We start from the raw sequence: 25,167 nt of genomic DNA on the forward strand, positions 1-25,167 counted from the left end.
GGAGGGAGGGAGGGAGGGAGGGAGGGAGAGAGAGAGAGAGAGAGAGAGAGAGAGAGAATATGCCAAGGAGGCTCCACACCATCAGCACAGAGCCCGATGTGCTGCTTGACCTCACAAATCACAAGATCATGACCTGAGCCAAAATCAAGAGTGAGGCACTTAACTGACTGAGCCACCCAGGCGCCCCAACCCTTGGAAGTATTCTTATACTTATTTTATAGATGAAGAAAGGAAAGTAGAAAAAAAGTATATTAAAACTGCCCAAGGGGTGCCTGGGTGGCTCAGTCAGTTAAGCGTCAGACTTTGGCTCAGGTCATGATCTCACGGTGCATGGGTTCGAGCCCTGCGTTGGGCTCTGTGCTGACAGCTTGCTTAGAGCCTGGAGCCGGCTTCGGATTCTGTGTCTCCCTCTCTCTCTGACCCTCCCCTGCTCATGCTGTCTCTCTCTCAGAAATAAATAAAAAAACATTAAAAAAAATTTTAAAAAAACTGCCCGAGATCACAAGCCAGTAAATGAAAAGCTGGGGCTTGAACCCAAGTGCTGTGAGACCCCTCAAGCCTACATCTGCTCCTCCAGAGCTATAGGCTTCAGAATTCTGGGAAATGAATGGAAAATGAAAGAGCAACCCCTCCTTGGCTGGAATGAGAAATGATTCACTTGTGGCGCTGGTGTTCAGCACTCTGGGGCAAAGCAAGGAAGGCAGCAGAGCGTCCTGGCCATACCTACAGTGCTCACTGAATGTTGGCCTCTCAGTGGTGCCTGAACCACCTTCAGCAGAAAGCCTGGCAATTACCTGCAAAACCCAGTTCTCTTCCTCTGTTGTTTTTTTTCTCCACATGCACAACATGAAATCAAAGGAGTCTGGCAGCAAAGAGAAATTTGGTTCAGAGGGCACTCACTGCTAAGGAGGGGTGGGAGGGGATGCAGGGGCCCAGGCTTGGCAAGGTGCATGAAGCCTGGTCTCTCCCCCTACCTGAACAATCTAGAACAGACAACACATGTAGGCATTGACCATTTGAAAACAAGAAAATTCATGGGAGGGATAAACTGAGCAGGTGATACTGGGTGTGAAGTGGGAAGAATTAGACATACCCTGAGGCCCAAGGAAATACTTGAACTTGACGGGGGCTCTGGCTGCCCCTCCTCCTCTAGCACATGCAAAAAAAATGAAACTGCGACATGACACCTAATTCACAAAACCTAATTCCCACTCGCATAGGCACTTTTGAAGCTCAGCATCACAACAGCTAAATATCAACTAAATAGTCGTCAATAAATATTCCATGTCAGCCATGACACAGGTACAATGCCGACACCAGGGGAGATCATTTTAACATGCACACCTGACTTCATTGCATGCCGAATGGTCGCTAGGGAATCTGACATTTAAAATCAACTCTGTATAAACTACCTTGTAAGTTGAAATCACAACCACCTAAGGTGGATTTCTTACCCATGATATTATAAGCGACTGACATTAACATTTCTTCAATGGTTTTAAAAAATAATTTCATCAAATACTTATATGACTTTTTTTGAATTAACAAAAACAAAATACTCAAGAAATATGATTTTATATATTAAAAATCTAAAACTGGTAGTGCAGAGAACAGATTAATGGTTGGTGGGCAGGACCTGGTGATGGTGGGAAGGGTTGACCATGAGGGAACAATTCTGTATCTTGATTGTAGTGATAGTTACACAACTTTATATATTTGTCGAAATTCACAGAAGTTTGCCAACAAGGGTGAATTTCACTGTATGTAAATTATACCTCAATAAAAATATTCTAAAGAGTTCAGACTTTTAAAAACTGTAATCCAGGTTAGCTTCATAATGGATCTAGACAATAGTCACAGTTAAGGGAGTTGCTTTGGCATAGAGGTTGGGCGCAGTTCATGGAATTTTTAAAATCAAGTATCTTTTTTCATTCTTTAAAAGCAAAGATATGTGTAAATAAATACCAAAGGAAAATGTGGGCCAAACATAGTCATTTCCACAAAATCTTAGATATTTTTTCTTTCTTTCCTTCAAAGTTTCTCCCCAAAGCCAAGCGAGGTTGAAAAGCCTGAGTAAAGAGCAGAAAAGAACCCAGAGTATCACTCTTAAGTGTTTACATTGGTAGAGAAGGCAAATTCTTCCTTTCGAATTAAATGCATGGCTCCCTGAAATGGTGGATCAAAGTATAAAACGTATCTGGTTAGTTCACAGGCACTCCAAAACTATGGAACATAATGGAACTTTCTGAATTGAGTTTTCCGTCACTACAGACTACGGCCTGATTGTGATACTGACAGGTGACTAAGGGATGTCCAACATCAGATGAAAAAGTCTATCATTTTGTAAAAATACAAAGTTTATTTCTAGGGCTGAAGGGCCACCATTCTGGAGACATAGTAGAATACCAGGTGGGTTTTTAAAAAAATTATGAACAAAAAGAGATGACATCTGAATAGAGGCAAAGATGCCTTATGTTCATTTTCTTTCTTTAAGCACTAAATTGATGCTGTATTTGATGTAGTTCCTTAATGCTGTTTAACTAATTTTTGATAAGTAAAACTTGGTTAAAAAATTAACCAAGTAAGAAGGGTTTTCAAAAATTTTTTTCAAGTTTACTTATTTACTTAGAGAGAGAGAGCACGTGCCCAAGTGGGAGAAGAGAGAGGGAGAGAAAGAATCCCAAGCAGGGCTCAAACTCACAACCGTGAGATCATGATCTGAGCCAAAATCAAGAGTCAGATGCTTAGCCCACTGAGCCATCTATGCACCCTGAGAAGGGTTGTTTTTGTACAGGCTGAGTTGAGCGTAGGATACCTTTAGGCTATGGCAGCTAAATTAGGTCCTTGCAAGTAAAGTCACCAATCAATGTAAACTTTTCCTATCTCAACTGGGGTAATCGTTACATGTTTCCCAAAACTCACCAACCTGAATTGGTGCATTTTAAATGCAAATTGTATGCATTTTGATGTGACTTAGCCCTGAGTTAATATGTTGCTATTGAATTATAAAGTGAGGACTTCTTGGGTAACAAAATGGTAGAAATACAGGGTCTTCTTAGGGCAGAACCAGCATAAATATGCGAGATTTCTTCCAGGTTCTCTCTGAACTAACCTCAGTACTGAATGCCTAAATGTGAGGCATCAGGCAACTGAGGGCAATGTCAGAAGATGTGTACAGACAGAAAGAACTATCCATAAAGGCAGTGGCGTCTGAGGAAGGTCCTGGAAGCAGCCTTCCAAAGCGGCTCAAGCTTCCAGTTCCCAGCTGGATTTGGATTTCCATGGCTCCCTCTTAGACTACTACCCACCGCTGCTAGAACAAAGTGATCCAGTGACTTCACTGCCTTCGCTGTGAGGCTAACCTAGAATCAGCCATTCGGGACTGGAGATGGAGTTCAGAAGGCCCCCAAAGTAGCCCTCCATGTTTTTCCCCCACATCATGATTCCCAGTCCTAGTTCAATAATGTATATGAGCACACTGATTCGAGATCATATACAAGAACTCTGACCTCAGACCAAGTGGAAAGAGCCTTCTAGTATAAACAAGCGCTTCTCAAAGCATGTTCTGCTGGTTGGTGTCCCTGGCGCGTGATTAGATAAAAGGCCGGCACCGGAGTGGAAACAGACAACATCACTGAGTCTGCTGTTTACATCCGCTGACATTTTGTTCATAGCATGAGTTTCTTGATGAAGGAAAGGGCCCATGATTTACATTCAGGCACAAGTCCCTTATAGGCTGTGGGCTGAGAAACAGTTTGCGACTGGCTATTTCAAGCAGCACCACTACCGTCTGGCGACACTTCAAGAAAATACAGAGAACAGAACGTTCATTCAAAAATGATTTATGGAGCCACTCGGTATGTGCTAGAGGCTGGGCAGTAGTGGAGAAGGAGACATGGAAATGACTAAGAGAAGGTAAGCACCCTTTGAATAAGGCCTGTGCTAAAGTTCCAATCTTATGGAGTGGCATCATACCACATTCATGCTGCCATGTTCAGGGGATTCTGACGGAACTGGTAAATCTGGGTAGGTCAGCCTTGTTTCCATGGGGCTCTAAGATATAAGGCGCAGGGGAAACTGTATTTGTGAGACACCTCATTTGGTTTGTGATTTCTCCCTCTTCTTTTCCCTTTTGGCAGAATCATCATCATTGAGAAGCCAGGCCGATAACATTAGGGCTCCCTATGCCAAGCCAAGCTTCAGCCTGATAACTGCACTGGGAAAATGACAATCTGATAATGAGAACAGACTGGTTTGAGAGTCTAAGCACCAGAGAATGTATTAAGAGACTCCAAAAATGATTCTAGTTTCTATTAAGACAGGGAGAAGTTTATAAAAACTTGGAAAGGTCAAGAAAGCAGGGCAAACAGGAAAGTAGACTCTGGGTATGTTCTCATTTGTCAACAGCTCAATCAGAACCAGACACCCAGATGTAATCTGACCACTGCAAGACACAGGGGGACCAGGACTATTTGCGCTATTGACCGTGCACTTTCATTACTGTATCCCAAGACTGGACCAGCCATTTTGGCAGTCACATAAAGAATTTTCTGTTAACTAAAACTCCTAGGTTTGTTTCCCATGAATTGCTATTAAATCAGGTTTCCCCAATCCTGAACTTGTACTCTGATTATTTTCCCTCTCTAAGTAGAGAGCTTTATTAAATTTCATCTTGTTAGTTTCCAACCCTACTGCAGGTACATGTGCTCTCTTCTCTCCCATCTCCCTTCCTGCTCCATCCTTCCTTCTACTCTCTTCCTTACCCTTACTGTCACCAGACTTGTTCACAATCCCTCCTCCAGAAATAGGATCAGCCTATCATCGGTATCTTCCAGATTATCTAATCAAATGCCAAGTTAATGCCAAGGGCCATGTTCATGACAAAGCCCAACTTAGAAGCACAGACTTCATTATCTTATGCCTGGGTGACTATAATCACCATGTCAGTGGCCCCCCCTGACTGCAATCAATTCTCCTTCAGGCCAACACTCCACACTCTTCCAGAATGATCTTTCTAAAACACACAATCGTCCTTGCTTTAAAATGCTTCAGACACTTCCCGTTGTCCACAAGGCAAAGGCCAAATGCTCTGTCATATCATCTGAGGTGCTCCATGACTGCTCCCCACATGGCACTTGGCCTCATCCCACCCCTTCCTTCAAAGTCTTCCTTGGGCATCGGTGCATTTGCGCTGGGGGTAGCCTCCCCTCCATGACTAGCAAACTCACCACATCTTTAAGGACTCAGTTCAATGGGACCACATCTCCACAGGAGAAAAACTGAGATACCATCAATATATTCCCATGGTGCCCAACTTTGATCTCTAGAACCTTATTTACCCTATCATGTTGTAATTATTTCCTACACTTTTAAAAAAAAATAATATAGCCAGTTAGAAGCACAGTGCCTGGCACACAGGAGACCCAATATAATTCTCTTCGATGATTAGCTAAACTACTTCAGAGCTTAAATTAATCCATAAATCAATGTCTAGGAGGTACGCACAGATACATGGATGCCTACTGAGTTTGACTCTCCCAAACTACAAGTTTTCATTTTGTTTATAAGGGCAACGTTCTTAAGTACCTTATATAAATGCACATAAACTGTTTCTCTAATACCCCTGGTCTTCATTCCTAAACACCTCTAACCTTCAAAGGGTAAACCCAGCACACTCCTTTTTCCACCGTGTTACCTGATAGAACTGACATAAACAGCGAGAGCAGAGGACAATGGAAAGAGATGACAGGTGCAGGGAACTTGAGTGGATGAGTAAATGGTGATGGATAATGGCCTCAGCTTTGTCAAAGGAGCTATATGGTCTTAACCCCATTACTTAAATTCTTTAATCTACCTTTTTCACGTATAAAACAAATTTTTAAATAATCTCCAGGATTACTTTTGTTTCTAAGAATTTACAATTCTTTAATGCCAAGTATCTATTCTTGCGGGTTTTGGGGTGAGCCAACTTCCCATAGCGCGGAGGTCACTCCCCTGGGAGAGGACCATAGGGTCATTGTGGACACGAGAACAGTGAGGTGGTGACCTTGGGTGTAACAGAACTTCCTTATGATGTGGCAACTCACCCTAAGTTGTCATAGAGGTTGTGAGTTGTTCTTGGTTTATATCCCTAAGTGTATAATGAGAGAAAGACTTTAACTCCCTGTAATTCCTAAGAGTCAAAAGACTAAAAAGTGCTTCCTGCTGCCAAAGTGAAGTCAAAGTCCAGCACAGTCGATTTAGTTTCACTCTGTGGGTGTCCAGCTCTAATTATATAACAGCTTCTAATTATACAACAGTATTCAGCTTAAGAAGAATGGTTATTAACTCAGGCATCTCATTAAAATTAACAGTTTACATACTTTGAGTTGCTTGTTTGGAAAAAATGCTAATGATTGCTTTGTGTCCACGTGCAGGTGTGTAAGTGCATGAGGGCATGTGCATACAGGCGCAGTTCTGCATTTAAAATCTGGCAGACTTTTGAATTTAGGACACACTAGCTGGTATTTTGTGTGACATAGTCATACTTAATTCAATGAGCAGAAATTGATACTTGCCAGTGAGAATAGAATAGAAAGAAAAAAAAAGTAGGAATGAGTTAACAGCCAAAAACTAGTAGAGCAGGGTGAAGAGAAGATGTTTGGGGGTAGGGGGGCTGAAAGGTGAAAATAGTTCTATCCTGGTATGTGACCTGTTAGCGTACCCAGAGGTCTCTTCTTTAGAGACCTAGGTCTTAGAGATTATATTTTCTGGGTCATCTGTCCTGACCCGGAGCCTGTGATAGGGACACTTCTGCCCTTGGGGGACAGGGGCCGAGATACCAAGGCCGATAGCCAGAGGCAGCTTTTCCCTCCACACCACTCTCTTGTAGACATTTCTTTCTTCTTCTTCTTTTTTTAATGTTTATTTATTTATTTTGAGAGAGTAAGAAAGAGCTCGAGCAGGGGAGGGGCAGAGAGAGAGGGAGAGAATCCCAAGCAGGCGCCATGATTCCAATGCAGAGCCCAATGTGAGGTTCGATCTCACAAATGGTGAGATCATGACCTGAGCTGAATCCAAGAACCGGAAGCTTCACTGACTGGGCCACTCAGGTGCCCCCTCTTGAAGACCTTTCTATCAGGTCAGGTTAACAGACAAATAAGAAGGAAAACAAGGAGCTTGAGGCTCTGGAAACCATTTTTAGACTGAACCTCTCCCTGGGAGATGAGCACATACAATCAGAAATAAATTACAAGAGCATAGCCTAAATCCCTTTCCTTCTCAGTCAGCTGAATCTGCCTGTCACCATGTCTCCGAAAAGATATATTGTGGAGCGTGCCCTGGTCTAGCTTCCTGAGCCAAGTCAAAGGTCTGGTGTCATCAGAGCCCCGTCCAAGCCACCATCAGCCAATGGCAGCTCTCCCCAGGTCAAATTGCAGTGATGTCTCTGCATACCATATTCATTTTCCAATGATACAATTTGCTAAATGGGAGAAGCACTGGCCAGCACAGAAGTGTAGTTATGAAAACAAAAAAAGGTTTCTAGAGTGGATCACGACTGGGAAATTCAGTGTAATTTTCCTCTTTGCCCAACACCCAGGTCACTGAGAACAGGGAGTCACAGTGGACTCTCTGGCAAAGAGTAGGTGTGGGCCTTGAGAATTAACTTTCTCCCCTCACAGAAGTAACAAATACAGTGCATTTTCTTTTCTTTTTTTTAATTATGTAAGGGATACAAAAAGTAGCAAATTCAACAAGAATTCCGCATCCAGGATTTCTGTTAGTAGCAGGAGCTGAGATCTTTAAAACTTTGAATAATCCATAGGACCCAGGTCCCTTTGAATTTTACTGAAGTTCATAATAGCTGAATTAACACAGTGCTGAAATTCTAAACAGAAGGGGCTTGTCAAGATTGGGGGATGGGGATTAAGCAGTGTATTATGCTCCAGCTGTGTGGGGGCTCAGTCGGTTAAGCATCTGACTTTGGCTCAGGTCATGATCTCACTGTTGGTGAGTTTGAGCCCCGCATCGGGTTCTGTACTGACAGCTCAGAGCCTGGAGAATGCTTCAGATTCTGTGTGTGTGTGTCTGCCCCTGCCTCACTCACACTTTCACTTTCTCTCAAAAATAAATAAATGTTAAAAAAAATTTTTTTAAGTAAAAAAAAGAGGTGTCTTATGCTCTATTCTGTTTATATATATGTATATATAAACATTTATATACATTTGTTTATATGTTTATATATAAATGTTATAAACATTTATAAACATTTGTTTCAGAATGAAGTATTTACCTGAACTTGCAGGCAGCTAATAGGATTTCTGACCTAAAAAAATCCTATAACATATGCACATATTTTCTTCATCATATAAATGTTCAAATGAACCTTAAATAATTATAATAAATTAAAATTTACTGCTCAGCTAAATATTGCCATAAAGACTGTTATTGAGCTTAGAGTGCTCTTAATGGCGTAAGAACGAGTGATTGGTCTGTGTGTACATGTATTAGTGTATATGGATACATACAAAAGCTGTGCATTTGATGACTGGCTCACAGTTGAATTTTTAGGACACTGTAGGAAGTCTTTGATGGTATATTCACAAGTGATGTATTCATATTTAATTAATGAAAAAAAACCAGCCTAGTGAGCACAAAATAAAATGATGAAATGTGATGGAGTTAATTCAGAGATTAACAGCCAAAATACTTGGCAGAGCTTGGTAACGACAGCATCTAGTACAGCAGTGAGAAATATTCCATTTCAACGCTAGAACACATCCACAAATACATGTGGCATAAAATAACTTCATGATCTGCAGACAGGTTTTTTGGTTAGTCCTTAATCTCCTTAAATGTTTCTGTTGCATATTTCCATAGCGGATGACATTTCATTTTCATTTGTGGTTCTTAAGTCACCAAGATTTCTTTGGTTATTGTTATAATTCACAAAGTACTTTTTATTTTTCTTCCTCCCAAATGGAAATCAGACGACCATGGCTTTCTGAACCCGAATTTCCTGGCTCTAGAAAAAAAGCATCTGAGCAGAATAATAATCCAGTTAAATCCATCTTTACAAGATGAATTACTGTAGTCATTACAAAATAAATCCTTTCTTAACATATAGTGTTATATTAGTTTCAAGTATATAGTATCTTGATTCATCAATTCCAAACATTACTCAACTCTCATCATGAAAAGTGTACTCTTTAATCCCCAACACCTGTTTCACCCAACCCCTCACTCACCCCTCCTCTGGTCACCATCTGTTTGTTCTCTATGGTTAAGAGTCTGTTTCTTGGTTTCTCTCTCTCTCTTTTTTCCTTTGCTCATTTGTTTTGTTTCTTAAATTCCACAAAAGTCAAATCATATGGTGTTTGTTTTTCTCTGACTTATTTCACTTGGCATAATACTCTCTAGCTCTATTCATGCTGTTGTAAATGGTAAGATTTCATTCTTTGTTATAGTTAAATGGTATTCCACTATATATGTGCCACATCTTCTTTATTCATTCATCTGCCAATGGATATTTGGGCTGCTTCCATAATTTGGCTATTGTAAATAATGCTGCTATAAACATAAGGATGTATGTACCCCTTTGAGTTAGTGTTTTCACATTTTTGGGTTAAATACCCAATAGTGCAATTACTTGATCATAGCTTTTTAAGGAACCTCCATACTGTTTATTTTAACTTACATCTCAATTTTTTTTTTAATGTCATACTTGTCACACATTATGTTCCATCCTTTTTAATGCAAATATATATCAGTATTTTCCTAATATATATGAAATGATTTATGTCTCTCTGCCTATAAATCATAGAATTGTATGCTTTGAATAGCTTAAAAAAATAAAGTAGTGCCTTTTTTAAATTAAAAAATACATAAATAAAGCATGTCCCTCCTCAAGAATTCCTTTACAATTGAATTCTTTTAATCCTCTCTTTGTGAAAGTCAAGTGCTGAGAGACTGAGACTAGACTTATGGAAACTTCCAGGTAATGGCTCTTCAAATAATTGAGAAAGAAACATCTTTTAAGATTTTACATTATAGGAGCACTTGGGTGGCTCAGTCTGTTAAGGGTCCGACTTTGGCTCAAGTCATCATCTCTTGGTTCATGAGTTCCAGCCCCGCGTCTGGCTGTGCTGACAGCTCTCAAAAATAAACAAACATTTTTTAAAAATTAAAAAAAAAAAAAGATTTTACCTTATGGACATTTTTTAATATTAAGATTTTACTATCAAGTATCCTATCTTTTTACCTGGAGCACTCAACCAAGTTTTAGTTATTATTACAACAGGTTCAAGAACTCATGGAGGATCTGTTATATTTGATCTAGATGACTAACCTGGACACCATGTTACAAGTTCAAGTTTTCATAATATGGCAATCAATGAGTAGGTTCCTAACTCTTTTAAACTATGTAATTGTAAATCTCTAATTTCCTTTCTAAGTTGGACTTTCCATTCATGAAGCACTTGAAGAGTTTGCTTTGAGGGAGACTAAGGCAAGAACACTGTTTCTACCCTGAAATGCAGGCTTCCCAAACAACAGACTTTTCCATTTCAAAATAAAAGATGATAAGTCCCAAAACTTCAAGAAGTCCAATGGCCGAACAAAGGCCCTCAGAACCCAATATCTGGATTTAGGTATTTAATTTTCTAAGAAAGTAACATCTCTAAGTATTTTGGTGTGGATGATCAAGTGAGGAGGAACAAGTCTTTGGCTCAACAAACTTCCATAAGTACAGTGAATTGTCTTAGATGTACTATTGCCACTAAAAAGGACCACATTTACTGCTCTGTCCCAGGGGGGTGAAATAAAAAGGAATATTTCCCAATACCTTTCTTTCTTCTTTTCCAGAATAAAGTTGCTTGATCCTCACCAACCCTCAATTCACCTGGGAAGCTAATGCTTATTTGGACTGAAAAACACACTTAGGAATTGACCTAGACAATTACCCCTAACTTTAAAGTAGGATGTTTAAGTAAATTGCATTTTAAATATGGTCATCACATTTATTGAATTTAAATCTCTAAACTGCATTTAAATTTAAACATCTAAATTTATTTTAAAATTTAGAAATTTAAATGTTTAAATTTAGAGATTTAAATTGTATTTAAATCAACCTCTAATTTTAAATTTTATTTAAATATTTAAATCTTGGATTTTGAATTTGAGATAGATTTCCAAATTTAAATTTTATTTAAATATTTAAATTTATTCTAAATTTAGGAATTTCACCTAAATTTAGGAATTTCACCTAAATTTAGAAATTTCACCTAAATTTAGAAATTTAATTTAAATTTAGAAACATGTTAGAAACACATATTTTCTTCTGGCATTTGAGCTTCTGGTCTTATACCTTCTCTGATTTTCCCAAATGGGAGCTACAGTCTTTGTACACATTAGAAATTACTTTTAATGCCTGATCTTTGAAATGAGGTGCCCTTCTACAGAGCTGCTTTCTTAGCACGGGGATGTAGTTGCACAGCTATATGTCGCAGTTATACTTCGTGTATACTGCAGTCACACTTCATACCCTAAACTGAGGCCCCTCCACTGCGATAGTGGTGGTCCTTCTGCTTCGTGATTTTAAATGACAGCAACAAAAACAATCATCAAGAAGTCTTGGGTATAATTACAGAAAAATGAAGAAAAAGATGGTTATTAAAGGCATGTAAGAAACACAGTAAAAAGAAGGGTCCTGAAGCGAGGCTCCCATAAAATCATCCTCAAGACACCTGTTCTGCTCATAGGTTTTAAAAAGTCGTGGAAGCTTCCTGCTTTGGCCGAACCTGTTCTGATACTGTAGAAACTTAAAAACTATGTCTTAAAAGACTCCTGTGTCTTACAAAACTCCTATGTCTTAAAAACTCCTATTTCGGCCACCGGCAGAAGCCTGCACAGAATGCCAAGAATACCCAGCCCCTGACAAAGGAGGGCGCGAAGCACTGATGTTAACGCGGCTCAGTGCGCGCTGAACGCTTACCTGGTTCGCCCTTCAGCGGGGAGCGGAGGGTCACCAGCAGAGTGGCTCGGGGAGGAGGGTGGCACGCCGTGTATTTGCTTTGGGGACCTTGGCACTTCACTGAAGGCGGTGCAGTCTCTCCCAGACAATGCGAACGATGAGGACCCGTCAGCCGTGGGAGGCAGGTCGCGGGCCTGCACGGGGGCGCTGGGCTCCTGCCCCCGTCTTTGGTTTTCCACGTTGAGCAGCACCTCGGCGTCAGAAAGACCATCACTCCCGTGGAGGGCGTAGTCCTTGGACTCGGCCACGCAGGGCCTGGAGTACAGCGAGCTCGCATCTCTGCCCGGCTCGGCCTGCCTGTCACCTTTCCCTCCCCTTCTGTCGGCAGCATCAGCGTCCTTTCTGGACTTGGTGTACCGAGACAGCGATTCCGAGTCGGCCTCGGAATCCAGTGCTAGCCCGTACTTCTCCGCCAGCTGCCGTCTCCTCTCTGCCTTGTACCGCGCAATTCTCTCCGCTTTGGACTCAAGAGCCTGGGTGTCCATGAGAGCGGAGCCACAGGATGAGTCAGCATGGACGCCTGGCGTCTCTGTGCAGAGTTTGGAGCGGGTCTGCCTTTCCACCGACGAGTCCGAAGTGTCTTCTTCTTCATTTGACCGGCCTGCAAGGGGACCACACAGGGAACACCGACAGAGTTCAAGTACAGGTGCGCACGGGACTGCACGCTGCTCAGTACACAGCACACACCTGAGCGCCTGCGTGGCAGAGGGTCCACTTGTCACACAGGTGTATCTAGCCACAGCCCCGACCTGTGCTGCCAGACAAGTGCTGGATCTACAGTGAAACAGGTGAAGGCCCAGAGCTGTCCTGGCTGGACAAGCCACCTACCGCTGGGCCCGCACTAAAGCTCCGCCCCTGCCTCCCAGCTTGGCCTCTTATTTATTTACCTTTCTGTTTTTGAGTTTAGCATTTCATGTGTGAGGCCAGAACCCTCTAGAAAAGATAATAGATATGTGATCTGTTGTAACTTGACAAATGATGGATTGTGGTTTCACAGGATCTGATAGTAACCAGAACAATAATGGGCCGTATCAATAGGTACCAGGTTCTTGGTGTGTGTGTGTGTGTGTGTAAAACACTAGTGGATTTTTCCAATTGTAGCACACATACAGAAAATGTCTAACATGTCTAACATGAAAACATAGGAAGGCGAAACTCTAAATCACCTGTAATCATTAATGTATAATAATAAACTGATAATTTGCCAAATATTTCTATATATTCCTTCTGTCTTTTATAAAATTGGTTTCTTCTTTTCTTACATATAAAATAATTTATGTTTTATATACCACAAATGTTTGGTATAAAACATTTTCCCGTATTTGGAAATCTTATCTTGAAGACATCATTCTTTAAGGTTCCATAATATCCCATCTAATATGCATTCCAAAACTAAGTTAACCCTTCTCATATTCCTGTGCATTTACGTTGTTTCTAACTTTTAATCAGTCTGGTTTTCTTTCTACTATCACAACAGATAGATTCATAAGGGTATAATTGCATTATCAAAAAGTCTGTCATTTTAAGATACTTGCTAGACTGTCAAATTAATTTTATAAAGTTTGCATCAATTTGCACTTGAATCTGTAATATAAGTTCTCTTACAACCATTCAGTGTTAATTACACAATTTCCTTTGATTACTAGAAAAAGAGAATGTGTGCATTTTCAATTATTTATTAGCCATTTGTATTATTTCTTTTCTCCTTTGAATAGCTGATCAAGCTTATTGCTCTATATTCTATTGATTCCTACCTTCCTTTTTACTGGTTTATGTGCACTTATACAGGACCATGAACCTTAATCTTACTCATGAATATTTCAAACTTGTTTAATGTTTTGTGAAGTCTCTATGTAAGATTTTCTTTGGAGTACGGATGTGAATTATTACATAGTCACGTCAATTGGCCTGGTGTGATTTCTACAGCTGTTTCTGTGTTCTGAAGTCCTTTTCCATTCAATTTGAATTAAATATTCACCTAAGTTTCCATGTGTTTAATTACTTTCTTAAATTAATCATGTGTTGAATGGCACTTATTTTTGTGTTTCATATAAGTGAGAAGAGGGCTATGTCCCCCTCCCACTGCACAATTTTCCCAGTACCATTTTATTAAATAAGCCTTCTGTTTCTCATGAATATGTAAAGCTTAAACTATTATGGTAATACATAGATTCGCATTTTATATATACTAGCATTTATTTCTGGCTATAAATTTTGGTGCCCTCTCTAGTCTTGATTCTTCAAGCAATTTTAGAAAATCATAATTGTCTAGTTTTCTGGCCACAGAAGCTCAGGAACTCTAGACAAGTGAAATGATCATATCATGAAGTACTATCAACAGCCCTCTCTGAGGAAGAAACTAGGAAACACTGGCTATAGCAGCAGCAGCAGCAGCAGCAGCATAAAGCTGCAGAGCCAGGGATAGGGTGGGAAGAACAGCCCCATGTGGGTCATCCTCTTCCAAGGCCAAATTGAATATCCGATGTTCCAAACACTGACAGTTATTAAAAAATAAAATAAAATAAAGGCTAGGTTATATTTGAAATACTGCTTAATAGGAAATAAATATGCAGCACATTTAAAATTACATGTATTACAATAATTTAAATAGAATGTTTGTTGCATAAACACATAGACTAAGAACCCCACTCAAGGTCCAAGTTTACTTTTAACACTCCCTGCCGCAAGCTGCCGGGCCCTTTGCTGGGGACCTGGGGATTCTGTTCAACTGTGTCTCATTCAGTCTTCCAGCAGCTTAGTGAGAATCTCTGGATCCCAGGCCACCAGGCGGGCACGCTCACCGGTGTGTGGGCTGGCCGGGTCTGTGGCTCGCATGTATCTGGGCGTGTCTTCCTCCAGCAGCCGGTGGGTCACTAACCCTGTGCAGCTCTGAAAGACGATGGGCTGGGTGTCCGTTTCAATTCCTTCCAGGCGCCTGGCAATTCTTTCTTTTCTGTGCAAGACATCACAAAAGGCCTAGTGAGCAGCGGAAATCAATTCTAAGGAAGAAAGGAATACTGTTTCACCAAGCTCTTCTACTTTCTAACTACGTACAAGACATTTCTTACCTTTTCATTTCTAAAAGTTCTTTCCTCTTTGGTTCAAAGATTTTTCTTAATTCTGCAACTAAAAGAAAACAAAGAAGAATGAAGATAGTCCAGTACTCAGTGGTCACGCATTCATTTTATTCATTCGTACATTTATTGAAACATATGTTTATTGAACTAATGTTTCTGTTCTTGGCTTCTACATAGCAGTGATAAGCAAAACTGACCCAGTTCCTGTCTTCTGGTGATTATCTTCTAGTGCAGGAGGGCAGATGCCAAACGGGATGTACCTACACACACACGTCACAGGCTGTGCTAAGAAGTAAAACCATGAGTGAGGGATGGACTAACGGGAACGAGCTCTGTTCCATTCATAAGAGTCTGAGGAGGACTGAACATTAAGATCTCTTCACCAAGCAGAACCTCACTATCTGTTTTTGACTGTTAGTAGGTTCAATACTAACAGCTTTTCATTACAGAAAAATTCAAAAGTCAGGAAAAGTAGAGACAAGGATGAGACCCTCCACGTGCCCATCAGCAAGCTACAACCACTGTGTGTCACACTCCTATTTGCTCCTGTCATACAACCTGTAAAACTCGGTAACTACCTGACTGTGTTTCCAGTGGTATCTAGTGTTAGCATACAGCCATTTACTGTGGAGGTTAAGCCAGTTCCTAAGGCTCCCCTCACCGGCTTTTGCTGGAAGGAAATGCTAACATTTGTTTTTCTGCTATAATTTGGGTGGATGATGGATAAGGTGATTACCTTAATTCTCCTGGCAATGCTGCATGAGCAGACAAACGCTTTGCTGAGGTGAGGAGGGTCCCATGTGATACCGACTACAAGGATATCACCGAGATGCCAAATAATTGTTTCTTTGGAGAAATGGACACATTTTGTGGAGAATAAAGGTCTCCTCACCTCCTCCTCAATCACATGAATTCACAAAGGCTCATATGAGTGGCTCCTACTAAGGACCCAGGAACACAACGGAGTCGCTGACAGCCCTGATGGCCCACAGAATTTTGAAAGGCTGGGACAAAGAAGAAACTCAAAAGAGGCACACTGGAATGCTGAAATATTCTTTAATTTTCTTTTCTTTCTCCTTCCTTCCTTCCTTCCTTCCTTCCTTCCTTCCTTCCTTCCTTCCTTCCTTCCTTCCTTCCTTCCTTCCCTCCCTCCTTCCCTCCTTCCCTCCCTCCTTCCTTCCTTCCTTCCCTTCCCTTCCCTCCCTCCCTCCCTTCCTTTTATTTTTTTAAAGTAAACTCTACACCCAGTATAGGGCTCGGACTCACCGCCCTGAGATCAAGAGTCACCTGAGCCAGCCAGGTACCCCTGAATACTGGAATTGAACTTTCAGCGGCTTTCGTGTCCATTTTATTTTTTTTAAAGTGGTCATTTTTAGTAATGAGTCAAAAATCATACACACGCCCCTTTTATATTGCCATTTGTCTCCAGAGATAAGCCTTGTTTTTATTTTATTTTTACATGATAGGCACCTTAAAATTGTAGTTAGATTGACTTGTTAAGACAGTTGGCTTCAACAGAGTCTCTCCCTCAGGTGGTTCCCAGGAAACAGAGTAGCTGGAAGCAGAGGTGTAGTTCTCTGCATAGTCAATTACGTTCTTATTTGGAAGATAAGGGTATAAGGATAATGGTGCTTCCTGTCATGCTGCCTTTTGAGAAAGGCTGACTAATAATAGTTTCCGAGTTAACAAATTAGCTCCAGTGAGATTATGGTGATGAAACTTTAACGAGCAGTAGTGCATATTTTGAAAATATTTTCAAGGATGATAGAAACCAAAGAGTATCAATTAATTATTTAAACCCCAAGAAGAGAAAGGGGTCATATTTTTCATAGGATTGCTCACGAAGCTATTGAAACCAAATTCCAAGTGCTCTGAAAGGTAGATTTCAAACTCAATGCATCTAGCTCATAAGTGAGAAACAGGGTATAATAATAGGGTCTTGTACAGCATAATGCCAGTTATCTCTCCTCCACCTAAAGTATTTCAGCTATGTATGCTATAGTCTAAATGTTTATGTCCCCCTGCCNAAGTGATGGTGTTAGGAAGTAGGACCTTTGGGAGATGATTGGCTTTGTCCTCATGAGTAGGATTATAAAAAAGGTCCCACAGAACCTCCTCACCCCTTCCCATGTGAGACACAGTGAGAAGCTAGCAGTCTGTAAGACACGAGGGGGTCTCACCAGAACCCAGCCATGCTGGATCTCTGATCTAGGGATTCCAGCCTTTAGAACTGTGAGCAATACATTTCTGCTCTCTCAGAGGCCACCCCAGGCTATGGTTTTTTGTTATACCAGACTTAGTTTATACCAGACTAAGACAGGGATAAAAATAATAACTGAACACACAGAATGTCCTATACCTTCTACTGGAAAGAGTTGTGATCTTTTTAATTCCAATTTGAGACTGAAAATCACTTTTATTTTGTTAAATTTTTAGTTTTTAAAAATTTTCTATAGAAATGAGATGACTAAAGATATATTTTTTAAAAAGATCCCCGTCTCCTCAAAAAAAGATCCCAGTAGTACAGACAGAAAGCTAAGTAACAAATTGCCTCCCAACATTTTTTATTTCCCATATTCTAGAAGGAATGATCAACCAACTGGATTATGCCAATGACCCAACCACAACAAAAGTATACTCTTCCTACTGTCATTCCCTACCCATTTCAATATTCTATAAAGACTATGAGAAGGGAACAGGCTGATGGTCACAATAGTCATTCATCCCAGAAACTGAACCCTAAGAAGTCTGGGGCAGTGGGAGAAAGGAGGGTGGTAAACCAAGTTATCTTACTGTCCATGGTGATCTCTGTCCTTTTCTGGACAAAACTGGCTGGACCACCCACTAATGAACACCATCACTTGTAAGTCTTAGGATAGCGTATAGCAGACATTCAGGTGCACCTCATCAGGGTGACAGATTCACGGCCTGGCTCTGGAACAGATCACAGATTACCAGGGGGGTGCTAATGGCCTTTTGAGTCAAAAATTTCTTCATTGTGAGCCTTGTACTGTAGGATGTGAAGTGTCCATGGCTCCCCTAACAAATGCCTAATCATCACCAGTTGCTGTGACACAAAAATGCTCCCATTTGTTTCTAAAGCTGCCCTGGGGAATTTTCTGTCCTTGGACGGTAGCCAGTTCCCCGGATGCCCAGGTTCTAGGTAGCCCAATGACAGATACCACTAGCTAGCTGCACTCTCCCACCACATCTAGATTCTCAACCACCTCAAAACCCTTTCAAGCTTATACTCTACAGTCCTCTCTGATTATTTGCTGAGGAATGAAATGAAATCATAAAGCAAACCATATTTAAATGTACCAGCAAGCTAGTGGCATTGGCTGGCTTGGTTGGTAAAACATCCGGCTCCTGATGTCAGGATGGTGAGTTCGGGGCTCATGTTGGGTGCAGAGATTACTTTAGAAATAAATAAACAAATGTATCAGTAAGCTTATTCATTCTTAGTGGAAATCCATAGTGAATCTTTTAGAAAAGAAAATTCGTTAAGCAATCTAATTACTGCTCAGTCTATTCTTTCTAACAAATATATTTTTCAGTTACCAAGATCTGCTTCATTTCTACAGATGTGAAATTACAGGGGAAAGAAATGATATGGAAGACAAAAGAAGTAATAGTGAAGTTTCCTTTCCCAAGACTATAATTTAAAAGTAAAATTAGTAAAACAAACATGCAATATAATTACTCCAGCATATCTATCCCATGGGAAAACATTCCAGTTATATAAAAGAGAATGAGGTTTTATTTGAATTGCTGATGTGTGCGTACTTTTTCTGACCCTTTCCAGGAAAACAAAAACAAAAAAACAAACCTCTTTTGGGTTCTTGCAGTCATCTTTAGGCCCTTCACTTTAATTTTTGGTCAGGTTTATCATAAAACAATGAGAAAAAGCTAATACTAAGAAATTATGGAAGGTGCCCCAGCTATGAGAATCTGTGTTGCTACTGTGTTGTTTCATTCATAAAGACTACCACATAAAGCACAATCACACCCATCCTCTGGTTGATAGTATGGAATACAGTCTATTATTGTTTATAATCTACCAAAAGCTTTCTTTCCTTTACAATTTTTATATAATTTTAGACTTACAGAAAAATCAAGACATATTTCATAACATGTTAACACCTCACTATATTGGGTTGTTTATCCCTTTCCATACACATATTTACATGTGTGATGTGTATATACGCATGCATCCAAGTATGCATATTGACATGTGTGGCACATATATACGTCTGCATCCAAGTACGCATATTTATGTTTGTGATGCGTATATACACAGCATCCAACTACGCATATTTATGTGTGTGATGCATATATACGCCTGCATCCAAGTATGCATATTTACGTCTGTGATGTGTATATACACCTGCATCCAAGTATGCATATTTATGTGTGTGATGTGTATATATGTCTGCATGCAGCTATACATATTTACATGTCAACTTTTCTGAACCATTTAAGAATAAGTTGCAGCATGAGTCCCTTTATCTGATGTGAAGGGGCACATGCAGCCCAATGTTTATAGCAATACTATCAACAATTGCTAAATTATGGAAAGAGCCCAAATGTCCATCAACTGACAAATGGATAAAGAAGATGTGGCATACACACACACACACACACACACACACACACACATACGAATATAACTTGGCAATCAAAAAGAATGAATTCTTGTTACTTGCAATAACATGGATGGAACTGGAGTGTATTATGCTAAGTGAAATAAGTCAGAGAAAGAGAAATATCCTATCATTTCACTCATATGTGGAAGTTAAGAAACACAAGAGATGAACATAGGGGAAGGCAAGGAAAAATAAGATAAAAAAAGAGAGGGAGGCAAACCATAAAAGACTTAATGCCAGAGAACAAACTGAGGGTTGCTGGAAGGGAGGTGAGGGAGATGGGCTAAATAGGTGATGGGCATTAAGGAGGGCACTTACTGGGATGAGCATTGGATATTATATGTAAGTGATGAATCACTAACTTCTCTCCTGAAACCATTATTATACTATATGTTAACCAATTTGGATTTAAATAAATAAAACAAAATAAACAGCAAAAAACAAAGTTGACAGCATGATATCCCTTTATCTCTAAACTCTCTAATGTAACTTTCCTAAAAAATAGGAAATAAGAATGTTTTTTTTAAAATTGGATTAAGGAGTCATAAGTCAATTGATTATATGTTGTGGCATCATATGCACAATTCATAAATGGTTCAAGTAATAGTAATACTAGTCATCATCTAATACAGACATGAATAGGCATTGTTGATCTAACTTCTGCTGTAATAAATGTTCTACTTTGCCTCCAAATACATTAATTAAAACTTTGACATATACTAAATTATCCCTCATTATACCAGCTATTTTAGTCTGCTTCCCTTGTCTGAATATTCTGAATGGTACTTTTGTGGCAACATGGATTCTGTGAGTCTATTTCTTTAATTTTTTGTTTGTTTGTTTGCTTGTTTAATGGGAATGGGATGGTCATTTTCCAAGTAAGGTAATTTGAGGGGAATTGTCATCAGGGTTATAATGTTTTTTCTTTTAAGGTTTATTTATTTATTTGAGAGTGAGAGCGTGCAAGTCAGGGAGGGGCAGAGAGAGGAGGAGAGAGAGAATCCCAAGTATCACAGAGCCTGATGTGGGGCTTGATCTCACAGACTGTGAGATCACGACTTAAGCCAAAGAGTTAAGAGTTAACACTTAACTGACTGAGCCACCCAAGTGTACCAAGAGCTATAATAATGTATAAAGTAAATTTAACTGCCTAGTATGCTTTCTAATAATATATAATGCCCATATTCAGGATAATTTGGTCTGCTGGGTAGTTTTCTTGAGGAATACAGTTTCTTTAATTAGCCCTGAAAAGCAGGCTTTCTGGTAAGGTTATTGTTGAATCCAGTAGTCTTAACCCAAGTACAGTAGAATCTTCCAAAGAAATATAAGTGGCAGGGGACCACCAAGGGCTCCCCCATCCTGAGTTTGACAGTCTATGAGCATAGGCCAGACCCAGAATGTCCTGAATACTGATCTGACTTCCCAGAGGAGTAACACACTTCAACTTTTATACTTAGAAGGCAGCCACTAATATAAAGACAAGCAGCTTATAAAATAAGTCATTACAAAACTAGAGGAATAAAGGAGAGGGCTGATGGCTAAGAAGTGTGGGATTTCTTTTTGGGATAATGACAACGTGCCAAAACTGATGGTGGTGATGGATGCAGCATATCAGTGGATATGCTGAAAGTCACTGAACTGTATGCTATATGAATTATATCTCAATAAAGCTATTAAAAAAGTAGAGTAATACATTTGGTTCAGTTCACAATTCTTAAGTGAAAAATCTATTTCAATATTATATTAAAAAATTTTTTTTAATGTTTTATTTATTTCTGAGAAAGAGAGAGAGACAGCATGAANAGATGCTTAACTGACTGAGCCACCCAGGTGCCCATATTTCAATATTATAATCTTTACACAAGTAAATGTTTTTAATCATCGGATAACTTGTTTGTGATACACAGTTAAAGGAAGTCCCTTAGAGAAAAGCCAATGATCATTTTAATGCTCATTTTCACTAAAGCAAGAATTCCTTGCTAAATGAACAGGAAGAAACTTCGGGAAATGTGTAAAGAGACATAAAACTCCATGCCATGAAAACAGTTGTAATCAATTCCTATTTTTACCATTATATTGCCAGGAGCTGACATTAAGATATCTGGTAAAATGGAGGAATGATATTACCGGTAATATGTGGGTCTTTCCAAACACGCCTCCCCAAATTCATTAAGTGCAGAATGTGAAACAAGATTATGGGGAATTTACATGAAATTCAGGGGAGGAGGGACTCTGACACTTATAAAGCACATTCTAAAGATCTTGTGAGTTTGGAAACATAAATCTGGTTAATGCATGGCATTATCTTTGATTTGTGAAGAGTTACATTTTTATAACCAATTATGACACATTTTCTAGTGAAACTGGTTAATCAGCTTATGTGTTTTTAAATTTTGGCACATATGGAGTTATAAGCTGTTGAACCTGAAGGAAGCTCCCATCTCATATACTGCTTCTAATTTTTCTGATCCTAATATTGCATGTACTATTGCTCATGAAGAAGAGGTCCTAGGCTAGACCAGGAAGATGAGAAAAGCAGCTTTTGCTGTAGAACTTTGTCCAATCAGTCCAATCTCTGAAGCTACTGCTAAAATCAATTTGTTCACTCTTGCACTTTGTTTGGATCATCTTCATAGATCTTAAGTCTGACTCAGATGAGCCTGAGTTTCTTTCTCTTTCACAGAGTCCAAAAAATCAGAAGGACCTTTCTATTTATTTCATGCTGTCCAGGCAGGAACCCATAGCATGTGTCCTTCCCATGGAAGCACAGGACCTTCCTTGAACAGCTAATGGAAGCATATGAGACTGCAATGCACCATTTCATTTCTAGGTCCCATGAGCTATCAGAATCGTATGAAATCTCACCTACTTCCCTGTAATTCAATACCTTAGTCTTGTTTTTGGCCTCTGGGGCAATGTGGAATAAGCCTGTATTCCTCTTGACAGTTTTGTAAGTACTTGAAAATTCCAAAATGTCCCTGTTTAAATTTTCTCCACAAGGGCAAATCCCTGGGGACCTTCAGAGATCCATCTTCACCAGGCTATGTCTAGCCGTATCATCCATTCAATTCCTCAGGATATGCGCCCATTTAGCAGTGGGCGTGGTAAACTAGATTCAGTTTCTATTAAAAGAATATTGTTTCTGGTCTAATTTCTTTTGGGTTTGATCTTATATTTGTTGCTTTTTGTTTCCTTCAGAGGGCCAAAAAAAAAAAATTAAAAAATCAGATCTTCCACCAAACCTGTTTCTTCTGAAGTAAGGGTTACCCAGCTCATTTGAGATGAAGATAGTTTGTGAGCTGATACTACCCTGTGCCAGGGTTACAGCTGGGGGAAACAAAGTTCTGGTAACACATCATTTCTCAGGCAAAACTCAGGGGTAGTTGGCTGATAACAGATGCAAATATTTTCCTGCACATGCATCTTTACCAATGAAAATATGAATTCACCAAACTGTGAAATGGAGAAGGAAGTGTATGCGAAATAGTGTTCTGCCCAGCAGGGAGCTCTAAGATATGGAAGTGGAAATGCAGCAACACTGCCAACAGGTGGAGGAAATGGAGACAGTGGATGGAAAGGAAGAGGGCTTACAAGCAAAACCCACTTTCCCTGGAGAAGGTGATGGGTAGGAGAGATGAAGAAGGTTCATTCTATGCTGGCTCCCTCTGTCACTCTCCCCACCCAGCCTCCAGGGAAAACCCAAGAGTGCCTAACAATAAGAGAAAGGACATGTAGAAAGGTGTAGATTAAACATGCAAGAAGAGAGCTACCTTAATTGAGGGAAATTATTGAAATAGAAAGGGACACAATAAAGAGTATACACTGGAAATCAGTGAAGGAGTTCCCCTCAAAGGAAATCAGGCAACACAAGACTTACAGGTTCAGGACACCCACCGGTCAACCATTTAGAAAAAGTCTCACCTTTGGGAAGTGCAGTTAAAAGCTTAGCATTGATTCCTCTTTTGTAGTTAGCACGCTGTTCTTTATCTTCAAGCAAGAACTTTTTCTGAAAGCTAGAAATTAAATGACTCCATTAATAATGTTTAAAGTCAATTTGAATCAAGATATACGATATTAAGTGAAAAAAATGCTAAACAAAAATTACGCTGTTATACATAGTTAAGTAGGTGGATGTAGATTACACACAAAAAGTTTTATTTTGGGGAGTTAAATGGTAGCTTTTTTCACTTATCTATAGCTATTTATAGGACTTTTTTGTGCAACTGAAGAATTACGTCAGCAGAGGCAGGTGGTGTGGTGTGNCCAGACAGATGCCTTGGTTAAGACTGACAACCCCTTCTAGAGCCACTCACCAATAGCTATGGAAGTTTGGATTAACTGCTCAGCCTTTCTGTGTTCTAATCTCTTCCTCAGAAAATCAGCAGCTTGTCTCGGTTATGTACATGCTTTTCTCCAGTGCTGAAATTATATTAAAGTAACAAATGCCAAGTAGCAAAAGTACCAAGAAATCAAAGCACAGCAAACAGGTCTGCGAAGCTCATGAAAAGTTGTCTTAGAATAAAGGAGGAAATGAAAGGGAAGAAGAACTGAGCACTTACTATGTACTCTTTTTCTATAACTAGGCATATTCCAAGTGTAATCTTAATTATCTTCACAAGACCCTGTGAGGCCTGAACTACTCAGTGCTATGCTGAGAAACGTTTAAAAACTTGCTCCTTCATCTTGCTCTCCCACTCCCTTCCCCTAAGCACATGCTTTGCTTTGCAGTCTTTGCCTATAGTGTAAATACTCCCACTAAGGCTGATTTTCAAGCTTCCCACATGACTCACAGCTAAAAGAGAGAGGTACAAGCTCACTCTTACGAGGAGGTGCAAGTCGGCTCCAGCACACCAACTGGAGCTATTATCATCCTCGTTTTGCAGATTAGGAAGCTGTTAAATGATCTGCCCAAGGATGAGATACAAAGCCAGCTCCTGCTCTAACACGAGGCCCCTGGGCTGCGGCATGCCAACCCCACGGGCTTCCATGGGAGTGTGCCTGGGGTGGGGCAAGCCAGATAGAGCTGCCACTGTGCAAGAAAACCCAGCAGTAAAGCAGGAAAACCAATATTCTCCAGAGAGGTGAACAACAGCCTTGGAAAGGCCAAAGGTCAGTGTGAAGCTGACTTTCCCCCTGGGCTGCCCTCCATTTTTGCTTCCGCTCTGCAGGGGTGCATATCCATAGAGGTCCAAGAGGTGACTGAGGAAGGTGCTATGCATCTATGTAAGTGGGGCACACGAATGCTCTGTATCCTACACATAAATTACATTTCAAGGAACTGCTGTACTCCAAAATATGGGACACCATCTATCTTCTAGAACCAAGCTCATCTGAAATCTTAGCTATTGCTTACAAATGTGGTAGGGCTTATATTCATAAATATGACTACCACGTATTAATATTATTTAATACAAAAGTCTTGAGAATAAGCAGT

The 25,167-nt window shown here is 40.0% G+C and overlaps 1 protein-coding gene across 3 annotated transcripts in view; it reads right to left on the minus strand.

The window, feature by feature from the left end:
• Positions 1-25,167, minus strand: part of SVIL (supervillin) — a 122,619-nt gene that overhangs the window by 70,763 nt on the left and 26,689 nt on the right. For 2 of the 3 annotated variants that reach the window (XM_077771713.1, XM_077771715.1), the window contains exons 1-4: positions 23,655-23,677; positions 15,079-15,136; positions 14,812-14,963; positions 11,972-12,611 (exon numbers count right to left, since the gene is read on the minus strand). In XM_077771713.1, coding sequence (XP_077627839.1) covers positions 11,972-12,611; positions 14,812-14,963; positions 15,079-15,086 — 800 coding nt within the window. In that variant the 5' untranslated portion in view covers positions 15,087-15,136; positions 23,655-23,677. Of the gene's footprint in view, positions 1-11,971; positions 12,612-14,811; positions 14,964-15,078; positions 15,137-23,654; positions 23,747-25,167 lie in introns of those variants that run through there. The other variant, XM_077771714.1, reaches the window with a different exon arrangement.

Source organism: Crocuta crocuta, unplaced genomic scaffold, assembly GCF_008692635.1.
Source record: "Crocuta crocuta isolate KB4526 unplaced genomic scaffold, BGI_CrCroc_1.0 scaffold457, whole genome shotgun sequence".
Lineage (NCBI taxonomy): Eukaryota > Metazoa > Chordata > Mammalia > Carnivora > Hyaenidae > Crocuta > Crocuta crocuta.